This window comes from Corvus hawaiiensis, chromosome 19 (assembly GCF_020740725.1).
Source record: "Corvus hawaiiensis isolate bCorHaw1 chromosome 19, bCorHaw1.pri.cur, whole genome shotgun sequence".
Taxonomy (NCBI): Eukaryota; Metazoa; Chordata; class Aves; order Passeriformes; family Corvidae; genus Corvus; species Corvus hawaiiensis.
This window is the reverse complement of record NC_063231.1, coordinates 9,808,789-9,836,100: the sequence shown is the minus strand read 5'-3', so window position 1 is coordinate 9,836,100 and position 27,312 is coordinate 9,808,789. Positions and strand designations below refer to the sequence as shown.

The window sequence follows — 27,312 nt, the reverse complement described above, 5'->3', positions numbered from 1 at the left end:
TAAACCCCTTTTTTATTAAAAAAGCACTGAACACAGTAGTTCAGACCAAGAAAAGCCCAGACTGGAGAGATTAGAGACACGGGCTTCACCATTATCCTTCTCCAGGAATATGTACGATGAACAACTCCAAAGTGAAAAATTTGTTCAATTTCCACAAATTTCAGATCAAGCAGGCTACTACCTGCCCCCATACCTCAGTGTGGGAAATAACTTTGAAAAAGCATTTTAACACTGCTTTGCAGGATTGATCTTAGAGAACAGGTGGAGAAGCGCAGGCAGCATCTATTGAGGAATCAGTGTGAGAGGGAAGATGCGTACTAATGTCTTTACAAACAATTCTTTGGGTGAGGGTATGGGGGTTAACGCCCTTGAAATGGATCTTAAGGTCTTTATTAACTTCAAGCAGCAGGTTTGCTACAGAGCCCAGACCGCTTGAAACAGACAAATGGGTCTGCACAAACCCGAGTTTCTGAACTTTGGGCTAAAATGACAGCTTCAGGGGGGGATATGTGGTAGGCGATTCGGGAAGGCTGTACCTTCCTAGTACCTCAGCCAAGGGGGAAAGGAAGAGAGCAGCATGCGGCCGGGAGTTTAGGATAAAAGGAGGCTGCATCCTCCAACACCTCGAGAGAGAAAAGCCCGCAGGCATGTGCCCCAGGGGACTCTCTCCCTTTATTGGAATAAAGTCGCAGGACTCCTCTGTCTCCTTTGCTCCAACACCTCGAGAGAGAAAAGCCCGCTGGCATGTGCCCCAGGGGACTCTCTCCCTTTATTGGAATAAAGTCGCAGGACTCCTCTGTCTCCTTTGCTCCAACACCTCGAGAGAGAAAAGCCCGCTGGCATGTGCCCCAGTGGGCTCTCTCCCTTTATTGGAATAAAGTCACAGGACTCCTCTGTCTCCTTTGCTCCAACACCTCGAGAGAGAAAAGCCCGCTGGCATGTGCCCCAGTGGGCTCTCTCCCTTTATTGGAATAAAGTCGCAGGACTCCTCTGTCTCCTTTGTGGACGCTGGCTTTTCATGGCGTGATCTTCCGTTCAGGTGTCTCTTCCAGCCTGGTGCAGCACTGGCAGCCGGCTGTTCTCCGCCTGCCAACTCCCCGGGAGCCCTGCTCTGCCTGCCCTGGGCTCCCCTGCCGCGGGGAGAGACCCAGGGTCGCAGAGAACTGGGGCATCTCACCAGGCTGGGAGCAGACTGGTGCTCAGCGAGCTGGAGAACAAACACCGAGTGCCCAAGTGGGTACAAATCCCACGCCGGGGGTCTCCTCAGGGGCCGGGGCCGGGGCCGGGGCCGGGGCCGGGGCCGGGGCCGGGGCCGGGGCCGGGGCCGGGGCCGGGGCCGGGGCCGGGGCCGGGGCCGGGGCCGGGGCCGGGGCCGGGGCCGGGGCCGGGGCCGGGGCCGGGGCCGGGGCCGGCAGAGCGTCTTCCGGCCGCTCTCGCCTGCGTCTCTGTGGTTGTTCCTCCCGCTCCTCCCCGAGCGGCGGCAGTGGCGGCGATGGCGGAGCCGGGGGCCGGCGGCCGCAGCCCCGAGCCCCCCGTGCAGGTGGTACGTGGCAGGCGGGGCCGGGCCGGGGGTGCCCGTGTGCGGACACGGCAGCTCGGGAGGGGCCGGGGCCGGCCCGGGGGCTCTCCCGGAGGGCTCTGCCCCGGCTCGGTGCCGGCAGGTCCTGCAGCACGGCAGCCTGGGCTCGTTCGGGTACACGGGGTTGGCAGAGAAAGTCGTGAAATCTTCCTACAGCGCTTCCTGCCTTTGTTACTTCCCGTACCTATGTGTGTGTATATATAGTGTGTACATATATATATATATAGTGTGTGTGTATATGTATATTTTATATATATAATTTTTAATATACGCGCACGTATGTATAAATTATACACATAGACAAATAAATAAAGTTAAATATATAACATATATATCTCTGTCTCTGCCTATATATATATAAACACAGATATAAAAATATAGACATATATATATAATACTTGTCTAGAATGTGTGGGGTTCAGGGAAAACCAGGTAGGGTCACAATGCTCAAATTCAGGTTTGATTCACAGCTCTGTTTCAAGAGTCATATTTGGCTCATAGGCTGTGAAACTCCTCTCTCTTGGATGTTGCTACAAACCAGCCTCAGCTAATGAAATATTAATTCAGATTCAGTTGTCACTCAAATGACCTTGTAATGCCAAAAGCACATTAGTTGTTTGCAATTTATGTCCCAAATACTCAACATTATTTTGAGAGAGCTTTAGGCATATTTCTGTAGTTCACTGTTCTGGTGGCAGTCTTCAAACACACGAAGGGCTGCTGCAAGGAGAGCTGGAGTAATCATCTGTGCTGGGATTGGGAAGTCGGAGTTGGCATAAACTGGAGCAAAAGGGCACTTGGAAAACCTAATTCTAGATCTCCCTTGTGCCTTAGCAAGGTTGGTGTTTGTCCCTGGAGAGAGGGTTTGTCAGCAATGGCAGAGCTGTAGTTGATGTTGTTTTGGGACAGAAGAAGCAGACACAGTCTCTAGAGGTTACTGCCAGCTGGTATTTTTGCTATGAGACTGCACCTGGAAGTGAAATAGTGCCCTGGTTCGTGGTTTTCCCCTCTTTAAATGGTCCAAGGAGATTGAATTATTCTGATACAGTCATACAACATTAAAGGCCAATTTATGACTGCCCTGTTGCAGCTCTTAAGCCAGGGTATAAATCTAGTGATGAGCTAGGGGAGAAATGAAAATCTAGATTTTTGATTTATCCCCAAACTGAAAATAAACACAGAAAACCAGTAAGCTGAGCAAGAATGGTGGAACCTAAGAAAACTCTAGTATACAACATTGGCAATTCTCTGGGGTGTTAATCCTATTGCTGAGTACAGTTATTTGTGTGGATTTGTTAATTTTTCAGGTTTTACACAGAAGTATCATCAGCAATTCAGCTCTGGGCCTTAGTTTGGCAGGTGCCCAGTTCTGTATGGTGGTTGTGGTTCTGTAGAAGTAGAATTTGCTCACAGCAATGTGTTCAGGAGCATGGTAATATGTTATGAGCAGTTGAGTTCAGAGCATCTCAGTGCCATCAGGTATTTATGGGTTGTTTTATATGTGCTGCCCTTAAAGTACTGGTTTTTTCTGCTTTCGGTTCAAACTAAACAGGGTGGTCAAACATCATCTTGCTGTTTTGTTCTGCTGTCCTGACTTAAAACAGGACTACACAACGGAAAAAAAGCAAAGAAGTTCCAGTTTTCCAGCCAATGGCAAGCTAGTTGGTGATGGCTTAGTCAAATTTTTACTAAGTGAATCAGAAAACAAATTGAAAGATAACTGATTTTTCTGGATGTGCAAAACTGCACAAGTTTATATTGTCATTGGAAGAATTGTGGAACCCTTTTTACCTGAATGAATATGCTAGATTGATTGGTATGAATGAGTAGGATCATATTTTAATTGCTATGTCCACATAAAGAATATTAAAATATATTTGAATATAAATTGAATATAGTACTTCAGAATCTCAGATTTTTGCTTATTTTTTGGTCTCAAAGTACTAATCTGAGACAGTTCTGAAATAATCTTTTTTTGTCTGTATGTTGTAACTACTGGGTAATCAGTTTCACTTTTTTTTTTTGTTTCTCCTTATTTTATTTATTTGTTTGTCTCTCTAAAACACAAGTCAAAGGCCTGCTTTGCTTAAAATTTTAGAGAGCTTCTGTCCTGCTTCGTTTAAGAACTGTTCCATCATCCTGCCAAAAATCAGGAGGTTCATTCGTTTTAGATGTTTGCTATTTTATTTGGCTGTGAAATGTTTTTGATCATGGTACCCTACACAAGACTGGGTTGTACCTGTGTGCGCACCCTTCAGCATCCAAAAATCTCCCCTCTAATGTGTGCCCCTGTGTGTTTTTGCATGATGTACATGTGTTCACACGTCACTAAATCGTGAATAATTCAATTTCAGTACCCCAGTGTTTTGTTTCTTAGGATTCTCACCTGCTCACAAGAGGAATAAATCCTCTGTTTCTTCCAACCATGCGTTTGTGGTTACCCCACATAATAAGGAGTTTAAGCTGTGTTTCTAGGGGCTTCTTGAAATGTCCCATGAGACTTTTTATGAGTTACTTAGGCCCTTAAGTTCCCCGTCTATAAGTAATTTTAACAGGTACAGACTTGGGCTCTCCCTTTGCAGACACAGCCAGTGCATCACTGGGCTGTTTTCTCAGGCCATTGCATTCTGTGAAGGAAATGTGTTCTGAGACACTGAAAGAATTTTGGGGGGTGTTGGCTTTTTAGGGATAATTAGAACAGTGGTAACTGAACAGATAAAGCCCTCCTCTCTGGTTTCTAACCAATTTTAAAATATTTCAGGTATGTTTTCCTGCTTTGTGTACATCTGAACCGAGAGGCTGTAGGAGGAAAGGCTGCAGTTGGAATGGCAGAGTATGGAACTGCATCACAGGTCAACTTCTAATGTGCTTTAGAGCAGCTGTAGGTGGAATAATTTTTAAAAACTTGGCTAGAGCCCAAGGGTCCAGCTGTGTGTATGAGCATCTCCAATTAGGCTTGAAGGGAAATTGATGAGAAAAATGTTTTAATGGAAGGCAGAAGTGAGGAGTGCCTTAAGAAATGCAGGAACACTAGAAACAGGTTATGGTGATGGTACAGATGTTTCATTAGTGGGTTTGGTTCAGTGGTCTCTCTTGTTTCCTTGGACTTGTGCCAAAAACCATCTTGCAAAACTTAATTTAAAAAGAAGCTTGATAGAGAAGAAAGCAAATAATACATTTATAATGAAAATAAAGGTTCTTCGTCTACTTTTATATTTTAAGATGCATTTTTTGGTGAAAGTTAGTTTCAGAAGGATCTGGTACTTCTCCTTTTTAATAAATATGCTGTAAGTAAACAAAAATATGCTTCCTGACATGCATGTGGATCTTTTTTTGGTTTTTTTTGTAGTCTATCATTGTGCCTGTTCACAACAGTGAATGCTGGTTGGATGAATGCTTAAAGTCAGTTTGGGAACAAGATTTTAAAGGAACCATGGAGCTGTCAATTTTTAATGATGCCAGTAAGGTGCGTTTCAGACCTTCCTTAAAATACTGTCCATGTAAATACGTCTTTGACTAGAATTTTTGGTTCATTTCACCATACAAATGAAAATAGCTGCATCTGTGTCATGATTTTTTCTAGGATGGTTCAGCTGAAATAATTGAAAAATGGAAGACCAAGTTGGAAGAAGTTGGTGTTTCAGTAATCATTGGAAACAATGATTCCTCTCAGCCTCGGGGTGGTATGTAGCTTAATAGTGATTTTGTGAGAGTTTGGTTGTTATTGCAGGCACCTTCTGATTTTTAGGTTGAAAAGTGTCTTTGTAGCCATTCTCCCTGCAATGGAAAAAAAAAAAACAAAACATTGTTTTCTAGAGCTCTGAAAACTCATTCCAGTTTGAATTTGGCCCTGTTGGTTTGGGCTCTGCAGAATTTGTTTATATGTTCAAGGAAAGAACTTGGCTTAGTGCTTGTGTTCTCTACTCTGCAAAAGCAAAAGAATTTTGTTGAATTGTAGTATACACAATGTTGTTAATGCTTACAGTTTTACTGTGGCTTTCTGATATCTGATTTATCTTCAGGAGACTGGTTTTAAGAAAAAAAGAAATAAAAATTCCTTGCATAAAGATTTTTAAAGTAAATGCATATCATTCAGTCTAGTAAAATAGACCCTGAAATAGAAAACAAACATGTTTTTGATATTGCTTCAATGGTCACATCAAAAGAGAGGCTCCAGAAGTTTTGATGTGAGCTAAAATCTCTCACTAAAGTCCTAAGTATTCACTCAAAGGGCTAAACTAATATGTTCAGTGAGCTGCCAGACAGGTGAATGATGTGATCCCCTATTCATTTGCATGCTAATATGAATCACACCCACTGCAGGAGATTACAAACACATCTCTTTTTTCTTTTGCTTGCTTTGGTTGGTTTATGTTTAGGGGGTTTGAGCACAGAAGCGTCTTAAAATGTAAAATGGAATAATGAAAAAATATAAATATAGAATAAATAAATAATAAATATAAATAAATATAGAAGAAATAAATATAAAAATAGAATAAAAGTCAGTTGCTTTTTGAAGAAGCTGTTGTTGAGTGACAGTAAAGTTGGGAGACCACGTCTGTGTTCTGAGGAAGAACAGCAGGACAAAGGAGGAGCAGTGGGCTCACATTTCCTAGGGGAGCTGTGTAACCAATTTCTGTCATTCTGGACTTTGTTGTAATGCGTAGACACATAGGAATTGTTAAAACCCTGGTTCCAAATTTGTGACTTTGAAGTTACCTCACTTAAAAGTCACACTTTGGAAACACTGTAACACAAAATTTGGACAGTTTCTGTTCTTTCACTAAATATCCTGTTTGAAGTGTAAAGAAACTCGGGCTTATCACAGTCTCCTCAAAATGATCTTCTTATGCAAAAGCCCAGTTCTGTTTCAGAAAGTTTAATTTTCATCCCCTGTTGAAACACACAAATAAATTGAGAGTTTGTGCACTGAATTCATCTGCAACCTGGTATAGGCCCCTGGCTTTATTTACTGTCATTTCTCCTGACTGTAGGCTTTACATCTGTTTTTAAATAGTTGTCAGACATAGCAATACTGAAGTAACACAGCATAACCCTTACTATAAATATTTTTAGTATTTTAATACCTCTAGCATGAACTGGTGGTGTTTGGACAGTGCAGCTTCTAATATTGGAACTATTGGGCTGCTCATGACAAAAGGCAGACAAGGTTTTTAGAGGGAATTTTTCTCTTTTGGGCAACTGATACAGCTGGAGCTGAGCAATGTCAAGAATTACTTGTAATCCTGTAACTTTGTCTTCTTTTTTCTCCCCCCTCCACTACTGGGTGATCAGTCTCTTTTCAAAACTGACTTCTTTTAGGAGCTGATGATCAAGGAACTAAGTAGGTTACAATTTCTTAACTCAAACAATAATCCCACAGGTTGTTAATTCTGATACTTAAGATAGTTAGTAATGGTTTTTTGTTAATAACATCGTGTTGTGTAACATATTTTCCATTTTTATAAACATTTGCTGTGTCTAAAGTCTTGTTCCTACTAGAGTGTTGTATCAATTGTATATAAACTAGTTTTTGGTTTGCCAGAACACACAAGCAGGGTGGTTTTTTATATTAGAATTCTGACACCTGTTCACCTTTGCACTTTGGGAAACTGAACCTAAAACTGAATTCCAGTTGTGAACTGCACTGTGCCATTAGGGATAGGTCAGATTATTTTTTGGTTTAGCATGCATTTGCTGGTGTTGGGGTAGCTGGAAACTGAACAGATCTTTAATAAATTGGGGGTGAGAGGGGCAGCTGTGTACTATTTAAATAATAGTGTGAAGTGCAGAGTTCTGCTAAAAAACAAACCCAGGCTTATTCATGTGGAAGACACTCTCAGGTCACCATTACAACGAGGATATCTGTACTTCATGGTTGTTAAATTTTAGAAGCAGGTTACTTGAAATCCATAGTATTTGTTTGCTTTTGGTGATTTATTATGTTAAGGACTAGGTACAACTGGAAGGAGTCTTGCCTTTAAAAGAAGATGCTTTGGTACAGAAACAATGTACTAGTCAGGCTTCACATCTTCAACTATTTACACAAGATTAGGATTTATTTCTAATTCTTTTCTAACATGTAAAAGAAAGGGGGGGAACCTAGGAAAAAAGAAAGGGTCACTTGCCTAAAAAAAGGAAACCTTTTTCTTTCCAAGAGTGAGGAATGTTAATATCTCACTGAGGCTTAAGTTTTTACGGCTGTAACTATGGTAACAGGCTCTTTTCACCAAGTAAGCAGGCCTTACAAAACTCAGGGACCTGGCACAAACATTTCATTTTGTTCAGCAGAGTAATATTAAAGAAATTTTTTTACTCATGCCAAACACAGAATTAGTTGTGGTGAAAGAATTTTTAATACCTAGTTTCTTCTATGGGGAGTTATATTTATCTTCTTAATATTTTAAAAAATATGTGTATTTTCTTCTTTGTCTTTCCTCTAAAAGATATCTGGTATATGGAAAACTTCAGGATGGTTTCTGTCTTAAACACAGCAAGAAATCTTTTCCAACTCTTTCTCATAACAAATACTAGATATTTCTTGATTTTATTTAAAGTGGTTTATTTGAAAATGAGATCTGAACTATTTCATGGAGTTCATGGAGTAATATAATTGCCATCTTGTAGTTGCCTTTAAGTCTCCTTCACTCTTTTCTTACATTTGTGATTCTGTGTAACTCATCATTGTCTCCTGAAGGTTGTTGAAATATTTGGGTATGTTAATGACAGCACTGAAATGTAATTCCAGGCTGCTTTACAGCTGGTATGGCTTCTGATAGTACTGATGTATTTGATGTTGGGCAAATTTAATTCTGTCCTCCTTTTTGTGCTGGTCTTTTATCTCTTGCTTTACTAGGGCCCTCCACAGAATTGGGGGTTTGCTGCTTTGGCATGTCCAGACCTGTTGACTTCCATCAGTTGTTTCCCACTAAAACTGCTCATGCCAGGATCCAGCTCTGCTGCTGTGGCAGCTCCTGTCTTTGCCAGCTGCTTTTTTACTGCCAGTAGGAAGGAGACTGAGAGTTACTGTATATGTGAGATTAGATATTCATAGATCTGTAAAAGGTGGTATGTAAATACCCTGTAAAATAATAAATCCTAAAAACCCATGACGAAGAGAAGTTAAGGTGAGGATTAAAGTACATAAGAAAAAATAACACAATTATAAGGAAGAGCCTTTATTAGCAGTGTTCTGGTGGTAGTTGACATAATGTTCCTTGGAGGCAGTAAGAAATGCAGCCATAAGTCTTTTTCTGTACTTGGACAGCTCAGCAAAACAGCCAAGGAGCACGTGCATTACAACTAAGGGAACCTTTGAGCCCAGTTAAATTTGTTTCCTGAGCAAACTTGTATCACATAAAAAGAGAAGAGAGTTACAGTACTCTGCCTTTTTTCAAATGCAAAATCAGAAACTTTATGGATAATGTTATTTAAAATTATTCTGCTCCACTTCATGGTGAGATTTTTTGGCTTTACATTTCCAGTTTTCCCCCTAAAGAGTAAAAACCTTACAGTATTGCATGTCTTCACATCATTTGTTTTGCAAGTCAGGGTGATCTTGCTGGATTCCCTGACTTGGTTCCATAAATACTTCAAAGAAAGCTTAAGTGTTACATAGGTGACCAAGTGGAGTTCACACAGCATTTTTCAGACTAACACTGGGTATAGTGTGGTCTTTTTTTATAATGCTGCCCAGGGCAAGAACTCAGAGATGAGAATGTTCCTAGGTACACCTTGTCTACCTGCAGAAATGACCCCAGGTAAGCCCTCCTACTTTGTGGATGTATTTCAGTGGTGAACTGAGTTCATCCTGTTGCTGGTTGCTGCAGTCCTATCCTTACCCTGAACTGTGGATTCCTGCTCCTATTTTTCTGGTTCTGCCATTTGTTTGATCCTCCAGAACAGTCATCTTCTTCAGAAATTAAGTGACAAAAAAAATTTCTTCTTTGGTTCAGCCTCCTGAAATAAATGGTTGGTAAAAAGATTCAGCAAGTGTCAGGGGGTCAGAAACTAAGAGACCCTAGATGCCAGTGTTGTCATTTGTCTGAAGTGACATTTCAGTGTGGTCTCCCACTGATGATACAAAATGTTAAGGTATAAATAAGCCCCCTTTTGTGCTCCGTGTATGTATCTCATAAATAAGCCTGCTTTTGCTCCCCTCTGCATTACACATGCCATTACATAAATGGCACATGAAGGCTTTGTATTTGCAAACTTAATACTTAACAAGCACCAAGGAACAGAACTTTCCTTGAGTCCTTCTGATAACTTGGTCCCCTGATGGGAAGAACAGCAGTTTCTGGTTCCTTCTCTGCCTCTTTTATGATTTGTTGGTATTTGTTAGGGCTTAAAAGATGAATGTATGTACAGCCAAGGGTTTTCAGCATCTGCTCTTTGCAAGGAGTTGGACTAGATGACCTTTAAAGGTCCCTTCCAGCCCAAACCATTCTGTGATCCTACAAGCTGAGGTTCTGGATATAAATCCTGCCCTCTTCAAGATCTATATTACATATTGTGTCTTTTTGGAGAGCTAGCAAAAGTAGTCTTATTCTAGTTGATTGTAGAATTCTGGTACTCAGAGAAGACGACTGACATAAGCATCCTATTTAAATATTCACAAATTACCTTGCTTTAAATATGGAAAAATTGCATACATTATGTGATACTGATTTTTGTGTTTTCTTTCATCTGTTTCTCACTTTATTAAGATTTTAAAAGATACAACAGCAAAAACTTCCCCATATTTTTATCTTTGCTTTCTCAACAGTCGGATTTGCTAAAAATCAAGCAGTGATTCAGAGCTCAGGAACCTATCTCTGCTTTCTGGATTCAGTAAGTTCATGCTTTTTGTCTAACTTGGTTTTGTCAGTGTAATTCTTTCCTTTTTAATGGAGTTGTTGGTTTGCTGAAAGACAAGCTGCTTAAAGGTGTTTGGCTGTTAAATGTGCTGGTTACTATTTATGGCTGTAAAGTTGTATTCCAACCTGTAGAAAGGCTTACATCATTCTTTGATTATATCAGATTTCACAAGCTGTAGTGAACAAGGCTGGGCAAGGTTGGCATTCAGGTGTTTTCAGGATTTTTCTTTCCCACATTCTTCAGAAAATTGTACTGATGAGAAACTAAGAGCTAATCTACTGGCTTTTTGATGCAAAATAGGAGAGGTCTCACCTTCCATCTTGAATTTTTATTTTTCCTGTCCTTTGTTGGATATCTTCTGTGAAGCCATTCAGCTCACTAACCCAAAGATAAGGATCTCACTTTGTGCAGCTGAATATGCAGGGAGTGGTTTCACAAAGGTGCCCAGCTGAGCTGAGGAGTGGGGCCATGTGCTGGGAGCAGGCAAGAAGAGCAGGACCTTCAAGGCTCACTGATCTCATGTAATTTCACCTGAAGATTGATTTTTTTTTTTTTTTCCCCTCCCTCTGAATTGGAACTGAACTGTGGGTTAGGGTAGTACAGGATGAACTGGCTGCTGACAGGGTAGGTTTTCAGATAAAATTCAACTTAGTATTATGATTGTCTGTGCTTGTTAAAAAGTGTTGTGAGAGCAGGTACGTCAACTCTACAGCCTTTCTCGGGTTTTAATTAGGGAAATCTTTCAGTTTGCACACTCCACTTGCTTTGTGGCTAGATGGAAGAATATTTTTTTTGTTCATATGTTAAAATTTTGTGATTTTTGTGGTATTTTGTTAGTCAGTGATGCTGTTTACATATCTTAAAAAAAAAAAAACAAAAAAACAACTTACTTATGATTTGCAGAGTTTGGGTATTCCAGGCTTGGACAGATCCCACATTGCATTCTAGGGAGTCTGTAGGATGAAGTTTGCTGGGTCCATGTGTACATGAGTGAGAAATTAATCTACCCTTGTCCCGTGGAGCTTCATACCTTCTGTCTCAAATATGTATAGCATGATATACTGAAGTAAATTGTGGGTTAGTCTCTCTTTTCACTCCAGACAGATCTAGTTGTTTGTAAATCACTAGCAGTAAATTAGAAAATCAAGTTCTCTAAATGAACTTAATTCATATTTTTACAGGGATTCTTCAGAATTCTCAATTTGTTATTTACTATATATTATACATCTTCATGCTGCTGTGTTGTTTCTCTTGGCTGACTAACCATTGCAGGAAAACAAAACTTCAGGGAAGCAAATTAAAATTATTAAGGAATATAACTGGTAATGATACTGTATTTCTGCAGTGTTATCATTAGCATAAGTTTATATTTAATATTAGCAAGAATTACTTGAAGTGAGTTGAGGAATTTATGATTTCCAGTGTGGATAAGCTGAGGAGAAGTTACCAAGATATTCTGTTCTATGCATTTCTATTCCTTCTTCAAAACAGAGGCATTGTGGACTACCAGAAGCCTAATCTTGCTACAAAAGAAATATTAAATGACTGGCATTACTTAAATGTATTTTCTACTGTCTCTCCTTGTGACTACCATGTTTTGCTGTAAGCAGATCAGAGAAAATAAAATGGATGTGGAAACGGCCCCAAGCCCAAAAGTTGCTCAGTGTTTTGTCTGTAGTTAGTAAATGTTGTGTGATAATAGCTGGAACACAGATGTTGCCAGCTGTTTAGCAGCTCTGCTTCCACACACCACCTACCTTCTTCATTTCAGTCACCAATCCAGTATCCAGCTCTCTAGGAAGGAATGTTGATATCAGCCTTTTGGAATGTGCTGCGCTAATGCCAAGGAATTGACCTTCAGAAGTGCAGCCACAATTTCAGGTTTGCTACAGGTGGATGTGGGGAGGAGTGGGGCTGAGGCTGTAGTTTGTGCACATTACTAACTGGTGGAGAAATACACCCGTGGCTTTTAGTGCATTCCTTTGTCTTCTCTGAGTGAAATGAATGGATGAGCATATTTGGGAGCATCTTTGGAAGTACTGTTTCCAGCAAGACTGTTTTTGCTTGCCATTCCAGCTGGAGTCAAGCTGCTCGTGTTATGTCTCTCAACACAGATTTGTGAGGACAACAAACTGGGAAGAAATGTAGAAAAAAAAAGGTTACAGATCTCAGAACTGTCAGAATTTGATCAGCCTTTTCGAGTATGAAGTGGCAGCTGTTTGACTAGCAGCTATTGTGGAGTTTTTTTTACTCTGATTGTTGTTACAGATTTCACCTCCAAGCTAGTGAGGCATTTTTTCCCCCGTGGGAAAACAAGTAGAAAAATTGAAGATACTTAACACGTTTTTCACATATAACATTTATAGTATGGGAAAATGAGAGCTAATTTTGCAAATACATTTCACTGTTAGCTTTTCTTCTTCAAATTGTCTCCAGTTATGACTTTATTTACCAGTTTCATTGTAGTGTAGCTGTAGTTTGTCAGTTCTCTGGGGTGGTGCCATCTTTGTTAGAAGCATTTACCCAGTTGTAGCACAGCAGAACTCTTTCACTAAAAATTCTGCTTTGAACTGCTGTTTTCATTGACATGCACACAAACATGCCTCTACTTGTCTGAAACTGTATTTCTTTAAAAAGGATCATGCTTTCATTTCATCCTAATCATCTGTGTAGTTTCCAATTATTTCAGGTTTATTCAGTGTGTTGTTGGAGAGCTCCTGACTGTTAAAGAAGGAACATAAAAATGGGTCCTTTTTTGACCTGCAATGTTTCAAACCCAGTCATATTCACTCGAGTCCTTGACATGCTTGCTTTAATCCTTTGAAAGGCTCCCTTGGCAGTGTATCATGATTTCAGAGATTCTCAGGCAGCTCAGAGACGTGACTCTAAACCATGTTGCTACTGTGTCACTGCTTGCTAATAGTCAAAAATGCCGTGGGGACACAGATAAGTTTTATTCACCAAAAATGAGGGTGAACCACACCAGATTTGTCATTCCCATGATGGAATCGGCAGCTGCTGACCTGTGCCTTTTGGTCTGTATGATTTAAGTTGGGAATGGTGATTCTTAATTGCTGTGAAATTGCATGTGTTCCTTGAGGTTCAAGTTGGAACCCACCTCGCTGAGGGTATTGCTAAAGGCCTTGGAGGAGGGTGCTTGGACCTTCACTAGCCAGATGTGGTAGATGTGTCAGGCACGTTGAGTTATAAACAGCTTGTTTTTCCAGCCTCTGTAACTTCCTGGGTTTGGAAGCATGGATTTCCTCTTAGCTGCCATTATACATTACAGGCAGTAATAAACTTCTGAAATATTCCTCCTTTCTTTCAAATTGACATCTGTATTTCTTAGGAAATGAAGATGTGATCAGACTTCATGGATTTCCTTTTTTTTGTTGTTTAACATACTCTTCCTTGGGAACTTCATCCTCTGATTCAAAACCTGAAATAAGCTGTTACTCCAATAGCAGGCGTGTGGATGTAGTGGTGAACTCCATTACCAGAAGAGTTGTCCATGTTTCCTAATCACTAATGAGCCCCAAAAAATTAAAATATGAGTGCTTGAAGGCATCACTCCTATCATTGTTTTGTAAAGATGTGCTTGCATTAAAACCAGATTAAATGCCTCTGTCTGGTATGAAATGTTATTTTTCTGTTTCATAAATGAAGAAGCAAACCTTCAGAATCTGGTTGCCATAACCTCTCCCAACATGTGTCTTCATCAGTTTAGTAATTAAGGAGGGCTTTTGGAATTGCTGGTGAAGCTTTTCCTCTTATCTGAGTTTACTGGCTTTGCTACTGAATACCTTGTGAGTTACCTGCTTTGCTTGACTGCCAACACAACATTTTTTTCAGTGATCTAATTGTGAGAAAAATCAAAGGTGATCTCCAGTGACCACTGAAAAGCAAGATGTGGAAAGGCATATGTCTGCATTTCTTGAATAAATGCACCAAGGTGGGAGCTGCTTCTACAGCAAAAGTTCCCTGACCAACTAATAGTGATGCTTAATTAAAAGATTCCATGAAAAGATTGTGAGGCTCACAAGAACGCCACATAGATCTTTCCATGTTTGTTGCTATGCTCAACAAAAGAAAGGTGCTCAATGAAGTCAGCTTCTTAAATTTGAAGTGTTTTCTTTGTTGTGCCTTTTTTTCTCATTTTAATTTGGGAGTAGAAACAGAAATGTAGTGGCTTTTTCTATGATCTTGCAAGTACTGACAGATCATTAGTCTCAGGTGATTTGTGGGTGCCATTTGAGTGCCTGGCTCTAATGAGCTTGATAGTGTGGGGCTGCTTCAAAAACCAGCTACTGGAGAAGTGCCTGGGATCAGAGTATTTCCTTCAGAAGAGCTGTTAACAGGCCAGTTTTTGGAGGTCCCAGGCATTTCACTTCCCTGGTTCAAGGAGTTGGACTGAACAATAGCAAAGAAAGATTTTTTTTTTTTCCCTTTAGTCTGAGCAGGTGCAGGATAAGTGAATGGAGCATTTGATGAATTGAAAGATGTTGGAGATGCCATATTGTTGCTCAGTGAGTGAAACATTCCTGCTGGTGTTGCTACTGGGTGTATTTTGCATGTAAAAGCTGTAATGGAGGGAAGGTGCTGTTGTTACGGGGATGGAGTGTGTCAGCTCTCAATCCATTTTTTCTGTTTTGAGCAGCCAAATATGAAGGACTTTGGAAAAGTTGGAGATGTTGAGTCTGTAATGTGAGCTTGAGAAAGCACCTCAATACTGAGCTATAATTAATGATTTGTTTTCTGTGAACTTGTCCTTGGTTGCAAAAAGTAGATGTGTACTGTGCATTGAGTTGTAGATTTTATTTTACTTTCTGAAGTGCAGAAACACCGACTTTTAAGGGAAAATGATGAAGTTACCACTGTGGAGCCCAGTGTGGTCCACACAGCCCAGCTGAAGAGGCCAGCTGTTGTATTCCAAATATATGATTAGGGAAAGCATGCATTTATATAGCATTTATTTTAAATTTCTTTTATCTTGCCCACTCTTTCCTTGGGGGAAATGTCCCTTCATCCTGTCTGCTGTATATCTGCTAGGGGACAACCATTAGAGACTTCCATGTGAACAGAGAAAATTGGATTTCATTGAAAACTTCTGTTTTATTAAAATTATTTTTCAGTGTAAGGCACTGCTATTATTGTTATTTTGCCTACTCTCACCTAGGAGACAGAAACCAACTAAATATACTTCCCTTTTTGGTACAGGCCCTTTTTTCTTTTTATGTCTGAATTGAGTTACATATAATTTGGGAAGTGTTTGTCTGATTGCTGAGGTTTTGTTCTCAGTTTTAAGAAAAAAAAAAAAAAAACAAACAAACTCTGCCTGTAGAACTTGAAGTCTGGCAACACATTTGCTGAATTCAATATCATAAGTGCAACAGCTTTGATAGAAAATTTGTGACTGCATAATGTACAGTTGGGTAAAATATTTTACCACCTTACTTGTTTAATAACTGTGTTGCTAAAATTCCATAAAAGCTTGCCAGTACAGTGCATGGTTGGGCCTTTCACTCCCATCAGTGGCCTCTGAAGCTGAACATTTTTTTAAGGTGCCCTTAATTTGTCATATAATCATTTTGGTTTTTAAATACTGGTCTTAAATCCATCCAGGTTCCTTAAGATTATTTCACTATAAATACATTCTGGTTTCTACTTCATGGTTACCTTTCCAGTCATCAATAGTGAAGAATCTGTTGAAGTTGGGATTTTGCAGTTACCTTTCTTGTAGCAACCTGAATCCAAGAAAGCTGAATGATGGTTGGGTCTCAGCTTTGTCTGGGCTGTGATTTATATTTTGTGCTGTTCTTCCTCATCACCCAACTGCTTTATTATTGTATTTGGGATTACGTCCTAGACTGTTATATTTGGTTTTTTCCCCCCTTCTTTCTTTCTCCTTCCACGAACTCAGAAGGTCTCACAGAGCAATGCAACAGAGCAAGTGCAGTGTCTGTGTAAGGCTGTTAATAAAAAAATGAGACAGAATTATTAAAAGAAATAAAGGTCATCCAGGGTAAGAGTTCATAGAGTTTTCCAGCATTAGAGAACAAAGCTGTATTAATAAAAAGAGGCATTTAGAAGTTTTTGTGGTTACAGTGCCCCCTCTTTAGCTGGAGTTTACAGAATACTGATGCTCTCTGATAGCCTAAGCCCCAGATCTGTAGATGTGTGAGTTTTGCCAATAGCATCAAAATGACACAGTGTTTTCTTAGGGGAACGAGGCCATTCCTGTCGAATTGTGTGGTTATGAAAACATGACATCGACCTCTTTGGTGCATAGGTTATTTTAATTTGGTTTGAATACTTTCCATGCTGATTTAACCTTTTTAAATCAAGTATATTATTTTTCATCTTCATGAATGTAAGAGTTCTCTCTGTTGTGTGGGATCATGAACAGTGAGATCTTTTAGCACAAGAGCATATGTTGTATCTGTAAAAGATGAGGGTGACATTGTTCTAAGCATTGAAATTCCTGGCTTTTTAGGGGATGTCTTTTTCTTTTTTTTATTTATTTAACAGGAAGATATCTAAGGATCCTTAGCAACTTGTAAAAGAGTGAACAAAGTTCAGTTAAAATATATCTGCTATTGCTTGTTTGAAAACCAGGTTTTAATTTACAAAAATCAGCTCTGTATTTGGCATGAAGAAATAGGATTATGGTTCTTCTTGTGGGAAATAGGGTAAAGGTTTTATTGGAACACTTGCTTGATACTGGAATTCTGGTGCCTTATTGATAAAGCAAATTAGATGGTAAATAATATCATCGTAGTTTTGAAGTCAGTCATGAGAAATCAGAAGGGGTTTTTTCACTCTGTTGGCTTTGAAAATCACTAACAGCTGTCGTGCTTAGTGCTAAACATATCCTAAATGCAAAATACAGAAGAATGCTTTTGACAACATAGTCCTCCCGTCTTTTATAAACTTATGTGTGATTAAGGGTCAGTTTTATTATTATTTTTCTTTATCTTTAACCTTGAATTGTATTAAGCAGTTGGATCTACTTCTGAAACTTTTTTTATCATGCATTGTTTTGATAAAACTATAGTGGCACCTTTATAGCAAGGTCATTCAACTCTTCAAGCTGTAGATATTTAAGCCCCAATATATTTTTTGATGCTGTTGACTTGATGGGAAGTTTTAATGTGAAAGTTGTTGGAAATTCAATATTAAGGGTTTGTGCTTTAATAGGAATCTGAGAATGATTTCAGTGCGAGGAACTGTTAAAAGAATGTCTGTAGAACAGGAATTCAGGGCTCCTTTGAATTGTGTTTGCCTGATAAGTTTATTTGGAAATACTCGGAGAAGAAATAGGCTGTGTCAGCTTTAACCAGCATCTAAAAAAGACTGATTCTTTAAGAGGGAGGAAATATGGCACCAACATGGAAAAGAATATAGGTAGAAACCTCAGGGGCCTAAATTTAGGGAACAAAAATTGTGCTGCAGTTTCTATAGAATGTAAAATCACAGTCTAGGAAGGATTTAATTTTGAACAGAAAAAAATACCATTTTGAAAGGAATCTCTCCTCACAGTTCAAGGCAGGATAGCAAAGTTACTGACTCTTCACAAAACAACCTATCTTTTTGTATGTAAATAAAACAGATTTTTGTGCTGCACATGAAAGAAGTATTAACATGAAATTTAAGTCTAGGTGGTGTGTTTTAAAGCCAGTGTCAATGCTAATGCATTTTATGAGTGTGGGTACTTCCCTTTTTCCCTTTTTCTTAGAATTTTATCATTTCACAAGTACTAGATTTTGTGCGCATGAAATATGACATATTTTTAGATCTAGAGACCAAAGGCTTTTCATTTTCAGTGGAACAAGGTACAGCCAGACTGCAGAAAACATTTCCTCGTGTTGCTATGTCTCAGATCTCATGGCTTTAGCTGAGGTTAGTTCCTTGTCCTTACACTGCCAGTGCTGCTCTGGGAGTTGTGAAAGAGTTGCTGAGTGTCTTGAGAAATAACCATTAAGTGTGTGGGTGCCTGTGGATGTGTGTTGAGATCACAGCACCGTTGTCACGTAGTAGTTTTGATCACTTCCAGCTCGAACAGCTTCGAGTTTAATCCACAAAAAGTGTGAAGTCTCTTAATATCTGTTCCATTTGCATTTCTGACTGCAAGCCAGTAAAATGATGTTAATTTAGCAACATATTCTAATGCGTGTCAGTACTGTACTGTGACCCTTTTTATGTTCAGTAACAGTGTGCTATTTATTCCAGGATGATGTGATGATGCCACAGCGGGTTAGGCTGCAGCACGAAGTTGCCATTCAACACCCAAACAGTGTGAGTACTTTTTTCTTGTGTGTATTTCTGGGTTTTTCTTTGACAGAGTTCCGGATACATCTTTAAAAGGATATGAAAATTTCACAGTGGGGCTGGTGGAGGCAAAGCAATAACCAGTGTATTCTTTTCCTTTATTTTTAATCCTTGCACTGAATAGGAGCTTTGATTGAACTTCTTTTCTTCCTGTTATTTTCTCTGTTCAGAAAACCAGATCTCATTACAACAGTTGATACTCTTTTGCAAATAAGTATATAGGTTTGGTTAATGTCTGTAAGCTAAAGGAGAATGCCTTTTTTATGTAGCCCTTCTAAGTCATGTGAAAAGCTGCAAAGGATTGGCTACAGTTCTGGTTTATCTGCTTTTAATAATTAAAAAACTGTAAACCATAGGGAATGTATGGGTTGTTGCCACTGATGAACTGGCCTACAGTTCAGCTGATGTTTCTCTCTCTGTCTGCCTGCAAAAGAAAACATCATTAGAATTCCATTCTTTATTCCTGTGAAATAAACTGTCAGGAATATTCTGTGAGATAGTTTTTCTCTGATCTGTATGATTTGGGTTTTATATGATTTTCTGTGATTAGGGTCAGTATTCTTTAGAGAGAGTTTGTGCATGTGTTCTACTTATCCAAAGATTATATATAAATAACTTGTTATGCCAGTTAATTTGTGAATACTATTGACAAAGATATTCCTTTATAAACACGAAAACTGAGTTTGTATTCCTATCAGCAACATTCAGCAAAATCAGCCTTGTTGTTTTCACATCTCTGACATTTTTTCTTGTGATAGTTATTTCAATGTGCAAGAGGTTTCTGGAAAGGAAAGGTCGATTGACTTGGTCTGTCACAAAGGTGTTTCCTGCAGGTGTCTGAAGAAAACACACAATTTTAGGATTATTGCTCTCTGTCAGCTAAACACCTTTTGAACTTTTCCTCCAAAACACACTTGCTTCAAAGTAGAGATGATTGCAGTCTTTTTAGCTGAGGAATGTCTGCCAAACAACCTGCTGCTTAGTGCTGGGATGTGTACCTGCTCATCACACCACCTGTACTAGGGCTCTTCTGAAATCTGATCATCCTCACAATGTAATTTATTAAATTATAGCTTTAATAGTACCTGAGTAGCAGTTAACCCACCTCGCATTACAAACACAATAAAATGATAAATGGAAAGTTGTTTTTGTTCTGATATCAATCAGGTAATGTAATTCTGTAGTCAGAAGCCAAAAACCAGAAAGGCAAGTTGATCCAGTGTGCTTGTTTTATGGAAATTAGTGCTAAGAGCTATCATATTTCTTGCTTATATGGCTTCTGTAGATGTAAACTAAGACTTTTTAAAAGAGACTCAATTCAGCTAAACAGTCTGTAGTCTTTTTAGAAAACACTTGAACTGTTTTGTTTATATTCTGTTATCCTTCAGTGCCCAACAACTTCCAGTATGAACTATTAAATGACAATCAAACAGGTATAGAAAATATGTGGAATGCCTGTGTGGGGTACAACCTTCTTGGGTTAATGTTGAGTCTTACAGAATTCTTAATTCAAAGGCCTGAAGGGGAAAGGGGAACATATCCAGCTGTTTCTGGTGGGCAAATAGATCAGTTTGCTCCAGAGCCCCTCAATAGTTCTGACACAACTTTGAGAAAAGTTGACCTGGGCACAAATCTACTGACCAGTGTCCAGGTGGACTTCTGTTCTTAAAAGAATGATCTCTCTGCTGTCCTCAGAATAATCATGCCATTCAATTTTCTGGCCTTGGAAGATGTTTGGGGATGTTTGAATGAAGTTTTGTTCTGTATTTGAAGTTCTGGCCTGGCTTCAATCAGTCTGATAAACCAGAGTAGGTGGAGGGGTGGAGGAAAAAAAAAAAAAAAAAAAGAAAAAAAAGAAAAAAAAAAAAAAAAAAAAGCAGAAGGTTGAGAAATGCCTGTGAAGCAGTGAGCTTTTTTGGTTTGTTCCTGAAATTCTAATTTGCAGACTTGCACTTTCCACTGTTTTGCAACTTCTTCTGACCTGGATTTTTGACTTTATGTAGTCTCAATATACTTTCAGAAATTTTATTCCTTATCCTAGTCCTGCTCGTTGTTACTGGGAGTCAGATTTGAAGACCAGTGTTCCCAGTGGGCCCTGATATTGTTGGCTTCAGTCTGCTGTTGTTGTTGTTGTTACTGTAGATCTACAGGTAGGAAAAGTCTCCAACTTTCTCCACCAAGAGAAATCTCCCGGGTCCTAATTAATCCCTGAGGTTCTTCCTCTTTTATGTTACTCTTAAATACAAATTGCCTTACTCTGACTTGAAGCCTGGTTACTAAACAGCAGAACCAAAGATACCAGATGCCTCTGGGATCTTCCCCACAAGTTATTCTTTAAAGAAACCTGTGTCCCCATCTCTGAAAAAGCGAGAAGCTTGCCCCAGGCTCCGGTACTGGAACACAGCTGAAGTAACAGCAGCAGCCTTTGTGTCTCATTTCCTGTATAGACTACTTAATTGTGCTTTAAAGAGCAAGTTAATTTCTATTCTCTTAAGCTGCTCTTATCTGGAACACTCCTTTTAAAAAAAGGCTTGCAGGGTGGAACTGTTCTGTCCTTGGAAATGTTCAGAGTGCAGGATTTTGACTCTCAAAATACAAATCACTAATACATTGTGCTTTTTATTAACAGCAGCTCTCCATGACGGCTGTCACCTTGTCCTCTGATGACTATTTGACATCATCTCTAAGTCCTGTTGGCATGAATTCTATAAATAGACACTCTCAGAAGAAACAAATTTTTGAGATTTTGTGTATTTACACTACAAATTCTTAAATTCTGCTTAAGAAATAGAAGGCTCAATGCAAATCCTGACTCTCAGCAGCTGTGAAGCTCAGGGACATTGTACTGGCTGTTAATAATGTAGTGGTTCCCATCCCTCTGGCACTGATTGCCCACGTGCCCTCACGTTACACTGTGCACAAAGGTGCCTTCAAATGGCCCCTGCTCTGCTCAGAAAAAGAAGGACTTTGTCAACAGAGAATGTGCAACTCTTCTTAAAATTTCTCACTCTAGTTTTTATCCCTAGAAGCTGCATCTATCCCATTTATCCAGAGTAAGCCAGGTGTTGCTTCTTTACCAACCACAGAACATATATGCTTTGTTGGCAGCTAATGAGTGGGAAGATTCGAGATTCTATTCCCCTTAATTCTGAAAAAGTCATGCCTTCATATCTTATTTTATATAGGCTTGTGTTCTTCTGGAGGAGATCCAACCTCGTGTACATACTAGTGTTCTATGGAACAGCATTTCTGAGTTTGGAGTAGCCCAGGAAGTTATTTCCCAAACCACACACACTGTGCAGTCTTTCACTCTGCCTCACATTTATTCTGTTATTTAATTTCAACAGAGTAGTACCCTCTGAGAACTCCCAAAGCTTTTTCTTTCAAGGAGAGAGGGGAATGCCAGAGAGATCTGTTCCCTGGGTGTCTTGTTGCTGGATGCTTCCAGAAGGCCCTGCTCTGGGCATGCTGAAAGAAAATCACTGGATCTGAGAACAATCTTGGAGACTGTGAGTAACATTAAAGAGCTTATAACATAGCTAAACTTTTCCTCACGGTCTCCCACCTTAGTGAGAAAACAACAGTCAGAATGTGGGCAATAGAAATATTATTTCTTCTTGTTTTCACTGGCTCAACAGGAGGTGAATCAGTACCAGTGTCACAGTGGATACCTTTGTATTTGTTGTGAAATTACTATCCTCTGTCTCAAACAGGTAGGATACCTGGGCATGTGAGAGAACATGAATATACCATTTGCATTTCTTCAATGAGCAATTCTCACTATTTTGCATCTCTAAAGCAGATTTTTGGCATATTCTGCAGCTTGGATTTAGCTCAAGAGCAGCAGTGCCTAAAGCCATTTTTATCTATTGCATTATCTGCCTGTGTTAACCAACTGCCTGAATTCTGCATATCTTTGATGGTTAATGTGACTCTGAGATAGTTGATTGGATCGAGTGAACTTGAACAATGCCTGGGCTGGTGGCTCACAGACCTGTTCACCTGCCCTGGGAGAGCTGAAACAAAAGTTGCACAATCGGCCAATGGATTGGAGAAATCCACAGATGAATCAGAGCTGAGCTGCTCCTTTCTTTAAGAGACATTGGCTGCTTCCCTCCCACCCCTACTGAACTTCACAAATTAACTACATTTAGAAGTTAAGGGGTAGGGTTTTTTTTTTTCATTTTGGTCTGGAAACTTTTTTTTTTTTTTTTGGAAATTCATAATCTAATAGATAATTTTTTTTTTTCTCATCTCACTGTACCCTGTGCTGTTCTGCTTGTCGGGACATGTCACACCTTTTTGCCACGTGCTAAAAAGACTGTTTTTTCCTCCCTCCCTTACAGAGAACACTAGCTTGAATGATATCATTATTTTCTTGTGGCTAAAATGATCGGATCCAGCTGATTCTGTAATTTTGTGGTGTGGAAAGACTGTGAGTCTAAGTGAGGTTTTATTAAACTGCCATAAAGCATAACTACATAATGCTGAATATTACCTCTCTGTCCTCCATTTAAATTCCATTCTGTACCTCTATTTCATTTTCATCCTTCCTGTGCGCAACGAGGTTGTTGGTGATCTTCTCTCATTCTGTGTCTTTAATTCTGAAGTCCAGGTTTTACTACCTCCCCTTAAAAGCTTTGTCCTCTGGTTGTGGCATATAGCTTAGCAGATTTTCCTTTGATAAGTGCTTTTATTTTGGACGTGAAGTTGATTAAAGTCGTCTTTGTGTAGAACTTAAATAATCTTTTTTTTCTCCCCAGTTAATTTGCACAGCTCTCCCTCTGACTCCCTTACTCAGCACGTTTGAGACAGATCAGAGTGTGCTGCCCAGGCCTGTCCCAGCAAGCACTGCCTGTAGAGGTTAGCTTTCATACAAGAATTAATTCCTACAACAGCTATTGAAGAGACATTAATTGAGTACTGTCATGTCTTGAATGACAAATCAAATTTGTTTGCATAAACCTGTTAGCAGGAATTTGTTCCACTAAAGGGGCTGAGTAGATCTGAAGAGGCTCTGGTCTGTCTTTGGTATAGACAGAAGGGAAAATGAGATTATATTCCATGCAGTTGTTGATTGTTCAACATCAGTTGATTTTTGATGTGGGGAAAAAAACATGTCCAGAGAAATATTTCCATGAACTAGTCTTAACTCTTCTGGTCAGCAGTATTTTTTTTATAGTCAGTTTCCTTTTACTGTTATCAAACTACAGAGTCTTTTACATTCTTCTCCAGCATGTGGAAGATGCAACTCTGAATTAGGGCTATCCAATAAAGATACTTATAAAAACATTTTTAGTTTTCACTTCAGGAAATTGTCATTAGAGGCTTTAAAAAGTCATTTATAATATTTCAATAATCTTCTCTTGGTATGGAGGGCAGAAACTGAAGCAGCAGTTGTGTGAGGGTTTTGTTCTGAAGTGGTGACAGTGGAGAATGTTTAGAGGAAAAAATACGATTCCTTTTCTTTTTTTGCACTGAGGAATATGAGAATTCTTTCTTTGACAATGTGAGAATATTATTCTTATATTTTCAGTAACTGGGCCTTTCCATGTATATCATCCAGATCTGCTGGAATTCAGCTGTGTCTTTGCTTTTTATTAGGCAGCTTCCTTACAGATTTTTTTTAATTTGGAATTCCTGAAAAAAACCGCAGAGCATTTTTAAAGTCACGATGTCAGTCTGAGTCTGTTCTACATTTAACCAAATAGCCCAAATGGGAAACAGCCAAACTTACACGACTTTGTAATTAAATTTGTGTTTAAAATGGCCTCCACATGCCCATAACCCCATCAAACAATTGTGATTACTGGAGTTTGATATTCATGAAAGTCTGATTGTAATGTATTTCATTCATGTAAACATATTTCATTTTTAAAACTATGTCTGAAGCATAAAATGTTTGAAAATCAAGATTCCCTCCTCCTGCTGTTCAGACATTTTGCTGAGGTGGTAACTATTACAATCCAATCAGACTTTGTGGAGCTACAGGCAAAAGAAATTGGTACCTCTTCAGTGATATTTACTTGAAGATTTTCCCAAAATGTCGTGTTCAAACTTCATGAATTCATATGTGTGACAACATCTTTTTAAATGTTCCTGTGTTGTGATGCTCACCTGGGCTCATTCTGATTACACCACCTTGACTTCTTGTTTTTCATATAAATTCACTAAAGAAAATTCAGGCTTCCTTGGTTTTTAATTACTCTCTTTTTATGTGCTGCAAATAAACAGTAACATCCTTTTGTGGACTTTGGACTTGAACCAGTGTCAAGTAGAATGTTCAACAGGTGTTCTATAAATATGGATTGCTCCAAGATAAGAACATCTGTGGAAATGGATATTCATCTGACCTAAAGGCTTCTTTGGGGAGTCAGCACTATCAACATATTTTATAATTTTTAAAACATGCCTTAGATACACTAGGGTGTGTTTTGTGTATTTACACCTAATGCAAATTACCTCACAGGTGTCATGTTTTGAAGAACAGTTTCCTCCCTTGGAAATGATTGGGAGAGGAAACACATTTTACTACCTTCTTCCTGCAGTATATAATTTTGGAAAGATTTTAACCACATAAAAATATTTCTTTAGTTTCTTTTTCCTTAGTTTATTTTTCCTTTTTGATTGCATTAAATGATGATCACGAAATCTTTCTTAAAGGAAATTACTGCATCGAAATTACTACAATAAAAGTAATTGAAGTAGGGTTTGGAGACAGCAGAGGTGACATCTACCTTTCCTTAACACAAAAGATGTGGTCTTGATTAACTAAAGCTGTTCCTAAACATTCAGGATAAGGTAAATAACCCTTATTAGCTTTTTAATTTAGGATTTTTCCATCTGTGGGCTCTCATAAAGAGGCATATTTGGGAAAAAGGTGTCGTGCCCTAAAGATAATCCTCCCTATTCTGCTTGTTATTTGGATAGTCTTTCTTTTCACAGAACGCTATCTAGGATCAGATGTTATGATCTTTCTGATTAAAGCTTCACTAGGTACTTAATTACGTTCTCTTCAAGGAGGTTTCCATCATTCTGTCATATTTCTAAAATGAAACAGAACACTGCACGCTCTTCCTCAGAGTGCAGAATAAAGTTCTGTACTTTATATAACCTTTGAAAGTTGCATTTTTTTTGTACAGAAAAGCTGTGGAGTTTTTCATGCTAAAATGTGGATTTTTCTAATACCTATTTCAATAACAAAGTTTCTTAAAAGATGATACATTACAAGAAGAACTCCTGTGTATGTTTGCACATCCAGTGCCTACTGCCTTGTGGAGAGTTTGTGCTTTTGCCTGTCTTTGTTCATTTCCTCTTTTTTTAAAAACAAGGATGGAAAATATTGGGATAAAATTGAAGACCAATTATTTTTTCATCCTCATTTCCTCTTTAGTACAAGGGGTGGGTTCTGACCCATAGGCTGCCTCTTGAATAAGGAAGATTGTTTGTGGTAAAGGAAGTTGTAGTGATTAAAAAACTCACAAACACCACATCTGCAGAAAGTGTATTGGTTTTAATTATTGCCAACTCATTTAAACTTTTTCCTCTCACCCGCTTCCTTTTCCATTTAAATGTGCAAGGGAAAATGTAAAACCTAAAGTGATGAAAATAAGAAACACCTCTACCTGATTATTGCATTTCAAAACCACGAGTGAAAAGCTGGAGCAAGTTCTGGCATGTCAGTGCCTGGGTGTAGAGTCCTGGCCTTTGCACATGACAGACATGGGACTGAAATACTCCTGTGTTTCAGTGGAGCAGTTTTGTACCTCACAGGACAGTGACTATAGGTGACTCTAAGCAGAATTTGGTAATTATGCAGTAATCCTGCCTAGGTCCTCTGAACGTGAGCATAACTCTGAATTTACTGAATGTGCTCATTGGATTTTTATTTCACACATTGTGGCTAGCCCAGGGTACTGTGACCTGGAGAACCTCACTGTTATTTGTATTATTGATATTTGTATTACTGTTATTTGTACTATTTTAGTTGTATCATGATCATATTGTACTGGCTTTATAGCTCTCCCAACTCCTGAAAATGTTTTCAATGCAGTGGCAATAAAGTGCATATCCACGACATTTATTCTGATAATCTTGTTTAGATACAATTCATTAATTCCACTCCTAGTTGTGTGGAGTGGATTTTAGAGAAGAGAGATTCAGGTGCCTAAACAGTGATGTGTAATCCAGAAAAGAGCTGTCAGGATCCAGTTTAATAGCACTTCTTCTGTCTGCCTTCACCTCTCCTTGTGTGTGTACAGATAATTCATCAAACCTGTTCAGTTTTCCCTTCAAGTGTGAGGAGTTGAGATTTGAACCAGTTGTTCTTTGGACTTCAGGGAATTACAGTCCTATAGCTGAGCACCTGGATTCAACATTCACTTTAGTTTGCTGAAATTATCAACAGCATTTATGAAATTATCAGTCTGGTCAGAAATCAATATAAAACTGTGAAACTCTGTCCTCTGCTTCTAATTTAAATTTCAAGCTGCCTGGAAAGAGATGACTTCACTTACTACTTGGCTGTAATTGAAAACCAGGTTTTC

The 27,312-nt window shown here is 39.0% G+C and overlaps 1 protein-coding gene and 1 long non-coding RNA gene across 8 annotated transcripts in view; one reads left to right on the top strand and one right to left on the bottom strand.

Moving 5' to 3' along the window:
* Nucleotides 1-378: 378 nt before the first annotated feature.
* On the bottom strand, nucleotides 379-1,261 carry LOC125335620. Its single transcript, XR_007207502.1, has 2 exons — nucleotides 721-1,261; nucleotides 379-623 (listed from the first exon to the last, which is right to left on the bottom strand). It is a non-coding gene; the product is annotated as an uncharacterized LOC125335620 (long non-coding RNA).
* A 201-nt stretch (nucleotides 1,262-1,462) lies between these two features.
* B3GNTL1 (UDP-GlcNAc:betaGal beta-1,3-N-acetylglucosaminyltransferase like 1) overlaps nucleotides 1,463-27,312 on the top strand; it is a 106,916-nt gene continuing 81,066 nt past the window's right edge. For 4 of the 7 annotated variants that reach the window (XM_048323372.1, XM_048323375.1, XM_048323374.1 and 1 more), the window contains exons 1-5: nucleotides 1,463-1,543; nucleotides 4,929-5,045; nucleotides 5,163-5,262; nucleotides 10,347-10,411; nucleotides 18,668-18,733. In XM_048323372.1, the coding sequence (XP_048179329.1) occupies nucleotides 1,493-1,543; nucleotides 4,929-5,045; nucleotides 5,163-5,262; nucleotides 10,347-10,411; nucleotides 18,668-18,733 (399 nt within the window). In that variant the 5' untranslated portion in view covers nucleotides 1,463-1,492. Of the gene's footprint in view, nucleotides 1,544-4,347; nucleotides 4,432-4,928; nucleotides 5,046-5,162; nucleotides 5,263-10,346; nucleotides 10,412-18,667; nucleotides 18,734-22,152; nucleotides 22,276-27,312 lie in introns of those variants that run through there. The other 3 variants (XM_048323373.1, XM_048323376.1, XM_048323378.1) reach the window with 3 other exon arrangements.